General features: G+C 51.5%; 1 protein-coding gene across 1 annotated transcript in view; it reads left to right on the forward strand.

The window, feature by feature from the left end:
* The window catches only part of SMTN (smoothelin), a 336,207-nt gene that overhangs the window by 188,022 nt on the left and 135,894 nt on the right, over nt 1-12,291 (forward strand). The window contains exon 8 of the mRNA XM_033956006.1: nt 1,708-2,123. Coding sequence (XP_033811897.1) covers nt 1,708-2,123 — 416 coding nt within the window. The remainder of the gene's footprint in view (nt 1-1,707; nt 2,124-12,291) is intronic.

The following is a 12,291-nucleotide window of genomic DNA, read 5'->3' on the forward strand; positions in this document are numbered from 1 at the left end:
TCCGATGAGTGAGTGTTGCGAACGTGGAATAAGGTGCATGGTGCTTTGAAGGAGAATCTAGAGGCCATCGGTAACCAGTGGAGTCTCTGCTAGTACTCTCTCATAGTGGTGCCCGAGTCGAATCGATTTCCCGATTCGCTTTGGTAAATCGATTTGTTGTACAAATAAAAATCAGACTCGCTGATTCAGCATTCAACACCTCTACCTCTCCCTCCCCGGTGAGACCCAACATACCTCCAGGCCTCTTAAAGCATCAGCAGCAGCATCTGCGGTGGCCGGTCAGCAAGAGGCAGTGCTGTGAATGGGCTACTTGCGGCCTGCCCCGCTGGGGCCTTCCCTCGGCCCTTTTATAAGAACATAAGAATAGCCTTACTGGGTCAGACCAATGGTCCATCAACCCAGTAGCCCGTTCTCACAGTGGCCAATCCTGGTCACTAGTACCTGGCCAAAACCCAAGGAGTAGCAATATTCCATGCTACCAATCCAGGACAAGAAGTGTCTTCCCCCCCATGTCTTTCTCAATAACAGACTATGGACTTTTCCTCCAGGAACTTGTCCAAACCTTTTCTTAAAACCAGCTACGCTATCCGCTCTTACCACAACCACTCTTCTTTGAACCATTTCTAATTCCACTGTATCTTTTTTGAGATATGGTGACCAGAACATAAGAATTGTCGCTGCTGGGTCAGACCAGTGGTCCATCATGCCCAGCAGTCCGCTCACGCGGCAGCCCTTAGGTCAAAGACCAGTGCCCTAACTGAGACTAGCCTTACCTGCGCACAATACTCAAGATGACACACCATGGAGTAGGGAGCATGTCTCCAGCCACTGACACTTGCTCTTCCCAAACACGCTCAGTTTGTCCATGAACTGAGCATGCCCGGGGAGTGCCAGCATTGGCGGCTGGGGGCTCCCCAGGCTTCCTCAGTGTTAGTTAGCACAAAGAGGAAGGGAGAGAGCTTTGGGAATGGATTTGTTTGACTGGCAGGGCTTTGGCATCCCCACCAGCAAAGGTATGATATCTAATGTAGGGAGGAGGGAAATGTGTGGTGCCCCCTCCCTCCCCACGGACTGCTGACTGTGCCCTGCCTTAATCGCATGATTAAAAATTTTAATTGAAATGGAGCTCTAAACCCCCCTCAAAAAAACCCACCCCAACAACAACAAAGTATTGCTCTGAAAGACATACGGTAGCCTCCATAGCTGTAGGATGACTTTAAATACCAAATCATGGTTTATCTTGGCGGCTTTGTGACATTCTTCTGCTAATTTCTGTGCCGCAAAAGTAGATTGAAGACAAAGAATAGTATTACCACGGATTTTAAAAAAAAAAAAAAAAGTCCTTGAAATATGTACCATAATTGTTTGTTTTTGGTTTGTTTGTTTTTTAAAACCCCGACAGTGGCCATATTTCACTTTGACGCAGCCAATCCCAGGGTCAAATATAAGTCTATTTCTGGAACAGAATAAAACAGCAATCTCAAACCAGCTTTCACAGCACTAAAGTATGAGTCAGAAGTTTTATTCTGGTACTGGAATAACCTTGTCTTTGCCTCTGGACCCTTTTTATTCTGTGTTTCTAGAAGGCCCCTCTAATTTTCTTTTTAAAATAAATAAACTGCCCAGCATTCTAGGTCAAAATAAAGATTAAGTGTTTGCTGCTCTTGTTGATTCAACTCCTTTAATTTTCTCCCCCTCTCGTTTCAGAAATGTCCTCGGGAATGCTGCTGCTTCTCGACCCCACCAGGCAAGAGCTCTCCTCCTCTTCCTCCTCGGAGCCTGCAACATGTCACCTATCACAGGGCACAGACGGCTACTCGATGAGTGCAAGCTCCGACGTAGACCTCGAGGCCACAAAGGATTACGGTGCCGAGGCCCCACGCGAACTCTCCTGGAAGGAGGACCACCAAGACAGTTCCTCAGGAATAGAGGAGGATGGAGAGCGAAAAGAGAGCGACGAGGTGTTCCAGCCGGCAGAGAGAGTTGGCACAGGACCTGCGAGTCTAGAAAAGGAGAAATCTAAATGTGTTTCAGCCGAGGCACCTGTATTGGAGGGCTCTGGAAGCATGGGGAGATCGGGCCAGGAAGAGCTGGAATGGAGCAGCGAGAACCAGAGTGCCAAAGTAAAGAAACGCTTTCCTTTAAATTGTGCAAAATGTGGCTTTTCTTCTGACAAGAGTAGAACATAAGGATAGCCTTAATGAGTCAGACCAATGGTCCATCAGGCCAAAACCCAAGGAGTAGCAACATTCCATGCAGAGTATCGAGATTCCGGAACCTAAAGAGTAGCAACATTCCATGCGGAATCCTCAAAGAGTAGCAAGATTTCAGAATCTAACAGAGTATCGAGATTCCGGAACCTAAAGAGTAGCAACATTTCCATGCGGAATCCTCAAAGAGTAGCACGATTCCAGAATCTAAAAGAGTATCGAGATTCCGTAACCTATAGAGTAGCAACATTCCATACGGAATCCTCAGAGTAGCAAGATTCCGGAACCTATAGAGTAGCAACATTCCATGCGGAATCCTCAAAGAGTAGCAAGATTCCAGAATCTAAAAGAGTATCGAGATTCCGGAACCTAAAGAGTAGCAACATTCCATGCGGAATCCTCAAAGAGTAGCAAGATTCCAGAATCTAAAAGAGTATCGAGATTCCGTAACCTATAGAGTAGCAACATTCCATGCGGAATCCTCAAAGAGTATCAAGATTCCAGAATCTAAAAGAGTATCGAGATTCCGTAACCTATAGAGTAGCAACATTCCATGCGGAATCCTCAAAGAGTAGCAAGATTCCGTAACCTATAGAGTAGCAACATTCCATGCGGAATCCTCAAAGAATAGCAACATTCCGGAACCTATAGAGTAGCAACATTCCATGCGGAATCCTCAAAGAGTAGCAAGATTCCAGAACCTATAGAGTAGCAACATTCCATGCGGAATCCTCAAAGAGTAGCAAGATTCCAGAACCTATAGAGTAGCAACATTCCATGCGGAATCCTCAAAGAGTAACAAGATTCTGGAACCTATAGAGTAGCAACATTCCATGCGGAATCCTCAAAGAGTAGCAAGATTCCAGAACCCAAAGAGTAGTAACATTCCATGCTACCAATCCAGGGCAAGCAGTGGCTTTCCCCACGTCTTTCTCAATAACAGACTATGGACTTTTCCTCCAGGAAATTGTCCAAATATTTCTTAAAACCAGCTACACTATCCGCTCTTCCCACAACCTCTGGCAATGCATTCCAAAGCTTAACTATTGCTCCACATTGGAGGGATCTCAACCCTGTCCTCAGGACATACCTTGCAGTCGGGTTTTCAGGATATCCACAATGAATATAGGAGAGATTTATATGCACTTCTTCCATTGTGTGCAGAAATTCCTGAGGATATGCTGAAAACCTGACTGATATGGAGTGTCCTTGGGTTGAGAACGCAGATATTTGGGATTGTCCTCTTGTGCTCTCATTGAGGGGGCTGTGATTGATGTGTGGTAGCTGATGACTTTGGTATACTGGTGTGGTGTGAATGGCATGGTTGGAGAGCCCCCAGCATTCATCACTTTTAATGGCCTTCTGTTTGCAGCCTCATGAACAGCTCCCTAGCGGAAACGAAGGGGAGGGGGAGAACAAGAAGAGGGTTTTCAGTCTCTTTTGCCTTCATTATCCCACAAGAATTATCTCTTCAATATCACCAAAATTTGCCCCTTCCTCTCCGAGCACACACTGCGATCTACTCCTAACTGGTATCCCACAGTGTCGCCTCTCCCCCTTGCAACCTGTGCAAAATTCTGCTGCGCGACTCATCTTCTACCAACCTCGCTATCTTATGTTACCCCTCTCCTTAAATCACTTCACTGGCTCCCTATCTGCCATCGCATACAGTTCAAGATCTTATTGCTGCCCCTCAATCTCTCCTTGCTTCTCTCTCCTTATACACCTCCCATAGAACTCCATTCCTCAGATAACTCATTCTTATCCCAGGACAAGCAGGCATGATATTCTCATATGTGGGTGACGTCATCTACGGAGCCCCAGCGCGGACAGCTTTTCAAGCAAACTTGATTGAAGTTTCAAGTTTGCTATGCTGCACCGCGCATGTGCATGCCTTCTTGCCCACTAGAGGGCGCATCCTCACCTCGTGGTCCTCGGTTCAGTTTTTTCCGCGGAGCCAGAAGCCCTGTGGAATTTGTGCTCTCTTCTATTTTGCCTTCTGACACCGCGGCTGAGTGTTTTTTTCTCGGTCGCTTTGCTTACTTTGTTTTTTTCATTTGTTCGCGTGTCATTTTTCGTCGAAAAAAAAAAAAGAATAATTTTTCGTTCGGCTCCAGGGGCTCCCGGTAACCGCGGCCGCGGGACCTCGTTCGTTCCCGGCCGGTTTTTGAGTCCATGTCCCATCCCTTGATGGGCTTTAAAAAGTGCACCCGGTGCGATCGGCTGCTTTCGATCACGGATCCCCACCGGTGGTGCTAACTTTGTCTGGGTCCTGAGCACCCGACCGACTCCTGCACTCGGTGCTCTACTTTTCAGCCGAGAGCTCTCTGCCGCCGTCGCGCTCGGATGGCAGAGCTCTTTGCTGTGGACCCCGCGGCGGGGAAGGCCTCGACGTCGGCCTCGGCTTCGGCCCCGGCCTTGACCTCGGCCTCGACTCCCTTGACCTCGCCTCGACAGCCCGCTTCGTCGAAGCCTGCGTCCTCGACCCCGAAGTCGACGGTGGATAAGTCCTCACTTCCTTCTTCTGTTCCAGCCTCGAAGAAGCCATCCTCGGGCTCATCGACGGGGGCGGGTGGGTCGTCCTCGGCCCCGCCCCGAGCGTCGAAGTCGGGTGCCCCGCGGGAATACTCGAGACCGAGGTCGCCCTCGAGGGAGCACCCGCCGGCCCTGGATCTGCCGGCTATGATGGGGGTTCCAGTCTTTCAAGACTTACTCCGTGCGCTCATTGCCTCGGAGCTGTCCGGTGCCCTCGCGCACCTCCAGCCGACTTCGGCCTCGTCTGCCCCAGCTTCGGCGACCTCGGCCTCGGTACCCTCGGCTTCGGTCCCCGGGGTGGCTTCGGCCTCGACCCCGACCTTGCCCTCGACCTCGGTTGACCAGCCTGAGCGGAGCGTGCGGCCTCGGGAAAAGGTGCGAAGGGTGCGGAGGATCTCTTCCTCTTCGTCCTCGTCGAGGTCCTCCCGGGGCTCCTCGCCCTCGGGTCGGCCTCGGGCAAAGCGTCGGCCGAGAAAGCCCAAACGTCTTCGGGGCTCTCCTCGACGACGCGGTCGCTCCTCGCCGACCGGGGCTGAGACCCTGCGTGTCTCGGAGCTCCGCCTCGATAATCCGAGGCTTTTCCGTTCCTCCGAGGTAGAGTTATCGAGGGACTCCTCGCCGAGACGGAAGGGGCATGCCTCGGTGCCTCATACCCCGGGGACTTCCCGCAGGGGTTCCTCGGGGCATGGGCGGTTCCCGACCCCGTCGAGGTCGCTAGGTACGGCTTCTTGGGGTTCGGGGTCTGGCACGGGTAAGGCACCTTGTTACTCCCGTGAGGCTTCCCCTTCTTTCTTGGTGGCGTGGGCTTCTCGATCTCCCTCTCCACCTTCGAAGCCCTCCTCCTTTTCTAGATTTGTGCTTGATATGGGGAGGGCTTTGGACCTTGATCTTGGGTCAGGTTCTCAATACTCGAAGGAATTTTTGGAGGAGCAGGATTTGCTCTCTCCCCCAAGGGAGACTCCTCGTCTGCCTCTCAACAAGGTTCTCCATCAGACCTTCCTGAGAAACTTGGACTCCCCTCTTACAGTCACAGCGGTTCCATCGAAGATGGAGTCGAAGTACCGTATAGTCCCTTGCAAGGGCTTCGACAAAGCGCATCTGTCCCACCAGTCGTTGCTGGTGGAGTCGGCGTTGAAGAAGTCCCAGCCTTCTAGGGTCTCTGCTGCGGCCCCCCCACCGGGCAGGAGGGACGGACCCTGGACAAGTTTGGTCGTCGCCTCTATTCCAATTCCATGATGACTGCCAGGGTCCTTAATTACGCATTCACCTTCTCGTCCTATTTAAGGCATATGGTGAAGGCATTGCCCCGTTATTATGGGGTCATGCCGGATTCCCATAAGGGGGATTTTGGTACCTTTATGGCCAATTTGTCACAGCTGCGTCTGTACCTCTTTCACGCAGTTTACGACGCGTTTGAGTTGGCCTCTCGTGTTTCCGCCTTTGCGGTGGCGATGCGCCGTCTCGCATGGCTCCGTACCCTGGATATGGACCCGAACTTGCAAGAACGTCTGGCCAATCTTCCATGTGTTGGCTCAGAGTTGTTCGATGAGTCCTTGGAGGCGGCGACCAAACGCATGTCTGAACATGAGCGCTCTATCGCCTCATTGGTCTGTCCTAAACCCCGGGCCCCGCCGCAGAAGCCGTTTAGACCCCCTCCGTGGCGATACCCGCAGAAGTCGATTCCGGCTTTTTCGAGGCCTCCGCCCCGGCGTCCCCCTCAACAGGGCAGAGCGTCCCAACCGAAGCCTCAGGCGCAAGGGGCGTCTAAACCGGCTCCGTCTTTTTGACGTGATGCGTGGATGGGGGCGGGCCCCCTCCGCACTGTCGACGGACCCCCTTCCCATCGGGGGCCGCTTGCAGGCCTTTCTTCCAGCCTGGGCCGAAATCACGTCGGACGCTTGGGTGCTCCGGGTCATCTCCGAGGGTTACTCACTAAACTTCTTAGCCACGCCACCAGAACGACCGCCGGAGGCTTCTCATTGCTGTCGAGCCCAGCTTCCTCTTCTCCTGTCGGAGGCCAGGTCCTTGCTGAGCCTTCGGGCGGTGGAGCCGGTGCCCCCGAACCAAAGGGGACGGGGGTTTTACTCCCGTTACTTTTTGGTCCCGAAGAAGACAGGGGACTTACGCCCCATTCTAGACCTCCGGAGGCTCAACAAGTTCCTTGTCCGGGAGAAGTTCCGTATGTTATCCCTTCCAGTCCTGTACCCTCTGTTAGACTCGGGAGACTGGATGTGCTCCCTGGACCTGAAGGAAGCATATACCCATGTTCCGGTGCATCCCGCCTTCCGCAAGTTCCTCAGGTTCCAGGTGGGGGAGTTGCACCTCCAGTATCGGGTCCTCCCCTTTGGACTGGCTTCGTCTCCTCGAGTCTTCACAAAGTGTATGATGGTGGTCGCGGCGGCCCTGAGATCTCGGGGGCTGCAGGTCTTCCCCTACTTGGACGATTGGCTGATCAAGGCGTCCTCCAAGGAAGGGGTTATTTCAGCGACCCGACAGACTATCATCTTCCTTCAGTGTCTGGGGTTCGAAGTGAACTTCCCCAAGTCTCAATTGTGCCCGGCTCAATCCCTTCAGTTTATCGGGGCCGTGCTGGACACGGTTCACCTCCGTTCATTCTTCCCCCCGCCACGGTTGGAGGCCCTGCTTCGATTGAGTCGACAGGTTTCGCTGCTGCCCTCAGTTTCGGCTCAGCGCCTGATGGTTCTGCTCGGCCACATGGCGTCGACGGTCCATGTCACTCCGTTCGCCCGTCTGCACCTGAGGCTTCCTCAGTGGACCTTGGCCTCCCAGTGGCGTCAGGATCGGGACCCAGTCTCCTCCCCTATAACAGTGACTCCTTCCTTGAGACGCTCGCTCCGTTGGTGGACCAACTCTTCCAATCTTTCCGGGGGTTTGCTCTTTCTCGTTCCTCAGCATCGCAAGGTCCTGACCACGGACTCTTCGGAGTACGCGTGGGGGGCTCATCTGGACGGTCTGCGGACTCAAGGTCTATGGTTGGCAGAAGACCGGCGTTGTCACATCAATGTTTTGGAGCTTTGTGCCATTTTTCTGGCTGCTCGAGCGTTCTGCCACCTGCTGCACGATCAGGTAGTCCTCGTGCAGATGGACAACCAGTTGGCCATGTATTATGTGAACAGGCAAGGGGGAACGGGCTCTTGGTCCCTGTGCCGAGAAGCCCTGCGCCTTTGGGAATGGGCGGTCTCCCAGAACATCTTCCTACGTGCGGTTTACATTCAGGGAGAGAGGAACTGTCTGGCAGACAAACTCAGTCGTCTTCTCCAGCCGCACGAATGGTCGCTCAACTCCCGAGTTTTGCACGAGGTCTTCGACCGCTGGGGGACTCCTCAGGTGGATCTGTTTGCCTCCCCGGAGACTCACAAACTGCCCGGATGTACTCCCAGGACCGTCTCGAGGCCGATGCCTTTCTGCTCGACTGGGGGGGGAGGTTCCTTTATGCGTTCCCTCCTTTCCCTCTGATCTTGAGGACGTTGGTACATCTCAAGTCGACCAGAGCCACTATGATCCTCATTGTGCCTAGTTGGCCTTGGCAGCACTGGTTCTCCCTCCTCCTTCAACTCAGTGTCAGGGAGCCGCTGCTTCTACCTGTTTTTCCCTCTCTGCTGTCTCAGAGTCGGGGTTCGCTGTTGCATCCCAATCTTCAGTCTTTACATCTGACGGCTTGGTTCCTTTCCCCTTGACTTCACCTGTTTTTCAGTCTGTGAGGGAGGTTCTGGAAGCCTCGCGCAAGATCTCGACTAGGCTTTGTTATTCCCAGAAGTGGACCAGATTTTCATCCTGGTGTTCCTCGAACCATCTGGATCCGAGTTCAGTTCCGGTGTCTTCGGTTCTGGAATATTTGTTACATTTGTCCAAGTCTGGGCTGAAGACGACTTCCATTCGGGTGCATCTCAGTGCTATTGCTGCTTTTCATCGGCATCTCGAGGGTCGATCTCTCTCTCTTCATCCTCTGGTGATTCGTTTCATGAGGGGTCTAGTGAATGTTAATCCTCCTCTGAAACCTCCTCCTGTAGTTTGGGATCTTAATGTGGTCTTGGCTCAGCTGATGAAACCTCCTTTTGAGCCTATTGACAAGTCTTTTCTTAAGTTTCTCACTTGGAAGGTGATCTTTTGCTTGCGCTCACGTCCGCTCGTCGAATTAGTGAGCTGCAGGCTTTGGTTGCAGACCCGCCCTTTACTGTGTTCCATCATGACAAGGTGGTTCTTCGCACCCATCCTAAATTTTTACCTAAGGTTGTGTCTGATTTCCACCTCAATCAGTCCATTGTTCTTCCGGTGTTCTTTCCGAAGCCCCACTCTCATCCGGGGAGGCGGCGCTTCACACGCTTGACTGTAAGAGGGCGTTGGCTTTTTATCTTCAACGCACTAAGTCTCATCGGAAGGTTCCTCAATTATTTTTGTCCTTTGATCCTAATCGGTTGGGACGTCCTGTTTCCAAGCGCACCTTGTCCAACTGATTGGCTGCTTGTATTTCTTTTTGCTACGCTCAGGCTGGTCTCGAGCTGCATGGTCGGGTCACGGGACATAAGGTCCGAGCAATGGCAGCTTCTGTGGCTTTCCTCCGGTCTACTCCGGTGGAGGACATTTGCAAGGCTGCCACTTGGTCTTCGGTTCATACTTTCACCTCCCACTACTGCCTAGATACGTTATCCAGGAGTGACGGCCGGTTTGGCCAGTCAGTTTTGAGAAATCTGTTTTCCTAAATTGCCATCCTCCCACCTGCCCTTTTTTGGTTGGCTTGGAGGTCACCCACATGTGAGAATATCATGCCTGCTTGTCCTGGGATAAAGCACAGTTACTTACCGTAACAGGTGTTATCCAGGGACAGCAGGCATATATTCTCACAACCCATCCTCCTCCCCGGGGATGGCTTCTTTGCTGGATATGGAATTGAGGACCACGAGGTGAGGATGCGCCCTCTAGTGGGCAAGAAGGCATGCACATGCGTGGTGCAGCATAGCAAACTTGAAACTTCAATCAAGTTTGCTTGAAACGCGCTGGGGCTCCGTAGATGACGTCACCCACATGTGAGAATATATGCCTGCTGTCCCTGGATAACACCTGTTACGGTAAGTAACTGTGCTTTAGCGTTACCCTTCTCCTCCATTGCCAATTCCAGACTTAGTTCCTTTCATCTAGCTGCCATTACCCGAGTTTGTCAGTCAAGCCCCTTGTTTAAAAGCAGACTGAAAACCCACTGTTTTGATATAGCCTTTAATCCTTAATCCTCTGCCCTTCAACCCAGCCTGCTAATTAACCGTTCCCCTTAACTCTATCCATGACATCTTGTTTGTCTGTCTTGGCTGTTTAGGTTGTAAGCTCTTTGGAGCAGGGACTGTCTTTGTGACTCTGTACAGTGCTGCGGATGTCTGGCAGCGCTAAAGAAATAATTCATAGTAGTAGTGTGAAGAGTTTCAGGCTTTGGGAAGCAGAGCTGAGATTGTGATGTCATAATGCCTCATTCCACCAATAAGAGCCAACCTAATCAGTGATGTCACAATGGCTTGATTGTCCTGTACTCCCCTCTGCCCTCCAACCCAGCCAGCTGATTAACCCTTCCCCTTAACTGTATCCATGACATCCTGTAAGATTGTAAGCTCTTTCGAGCAGGGACTGTTTTCTTCTTTGTGACTGTGCAACGCTGCGTACGTCTGGTAGCGCTAATGAAATAATTTTTAGTAGTCGTAGTTATGTCCCCCTAGATTAGTGGCTCTTAAACCTGTCCTGCGGGACCCCCAGCCAATTGAGTTTTCAAGATATCCCTCGTGAATTTGCATGCCTACTACTTTCTTTATAAGATAATCTCGCTCATGCATATTTACGAGTGATATATTGAAAACCCAACTGGCTGGGGGTCCCTCAGGTCAGGTTTAAGGACCACTGCCCTAGATAAAAGCTGCAGTGTAAGTAAGCCGATCGCATCTATTTTAGCCTCATAAAATTATCCAGACAATACAACCTTATTATGCCTTATGAAAAGTTCTTCCTCTGAAGATTGTTGCATTCTGGATGCCCTTAGTCTAGGGGTTGTCAACAAACTCCTCAGGTCACTCCTAGCCAGTCAGGTTTCCAATGAATATGCATGAGTTTTTTTCCCCTGTCTTCGCAGGAACTCAATTTCCCTGTCCCCACGAGTTCTTTTCCTGTCTTTACCCCATTCCTGCAAGCTCCATCCTTATCTGCACAAGCCACAAACCCTTTAAAATCGTAAGTGTTCAAGGCTTGTGCGGTTAAGGCAGAGCTTGCAGGAATGGGGCAGGGACAGCGACAAAACCGCGGGTACGAGACAGGGAAATTGACTTCCTGCGGGAACAGGGAAAAATTGTCCCATATTATTTTCTAATTTGTATTCAGTGGAGGTAATACATGCAAACTCATCTCATGAATATTCATTGTGGGTATCCTGATGAACTGGATTGAGAATCCCCTGCTCTTATCTGAGGGTGGCCTCCTACGCCCTTCATCCTCTTAATTCCCTTGGCTGGGGAGTGGGAGGGTAATAGTGCTGCCCGATTCGGCTGTCCCTTCCCCCTCCCCCCCCTAAAGCAGGAGCGGCAGCGCTGCTCTTGCTGGCCAGCCGCTGCCGCATCTGCTTTAGAGGGCATGGGGGGAGGGTCAGCTGGTTAGTGCTGGCATCAGGTTTCCCTCCCTTCGGGGTGGGGGGTGGGGCAGGCCTTCAAGGGGGGACAGGCAGGCAGGCCTTCAGGAGTGAGGGCAGGCCTTCAGGGGGAGGTATAGGCCTTCGGGGGGGGACAGACCTTCAGGGGAGGGAGGCCCTGGTGTAGAAGTACACGGAGAGAGGGAAGGAGGGGTTCAAAGAGATGTCCATATGCCTAACTTTGGGAGGGGGAAGAAATAATGGGTCTAAAAATAGAGGAGAGGGAGAGATATGATGGACAATGGGATTTAGGGAGGGAAGGAACAGAAAGGGAGAGAAGTTGAACACAAGGGATGGTGTGGAGGGGGGATAGAGATACTAGATAGGTGAGTAGTTGGGAAGAGAAAGGGAGAGATGGTGGACCCTGGGGTGGTGGGGAAGGGGGGGATAGATGTTGGATGACAGGGTAGTTAAGAAAAGCTGGATCTGTAGAGGGAGACGAAAAAAAGGAAAGATGCCAGACTTCCTGGGGAGGGAATGGAAACGGAAGGGGAGGACAGGGATGGCAGATGGATGGTTAGCATAGAGAAAGAAGGAGACCCTGGCAAGCAAGTTATCAGAAGACAACCAGAGCCTGAGAACAACAAAATTTGAATAATGACCAGACAACAAAAGGTAGAAAAACTAATTTTATTTTCTGTTTTGTGATTACAATATCAGATTTGAAACGTGTATCCTGCTAGAGCTGGTGTTAGACCGCAAATGTGAGCTAGGATTTAAGAGAGAGAGGAAAAGTCTTTTTGGTTTATTTATTTTGTTTACACCACAGCGCCAGTGTGGTTAGGAGAAGGCAAAGGGGGGGGGGGAAGAGGCTATAAAAAATAAACCCACCAGGATGTTTGAAATAAAACACCCAATTTGGGCAGGAAA

Source organism: Geotrypetes seraphini, chromosome 8 (assembly GCF_902459505.1).
Source record: "Geotrypetes seraphini chromosome 8, aGeoSer1.1, whole genome shotgun sequence".
NCBI lineage: Eukaryota > Metazoa > Chordata > Amphibia > Gymnophiona > Dermophiidae > Geotrypetes > Geotrypetes seraphini.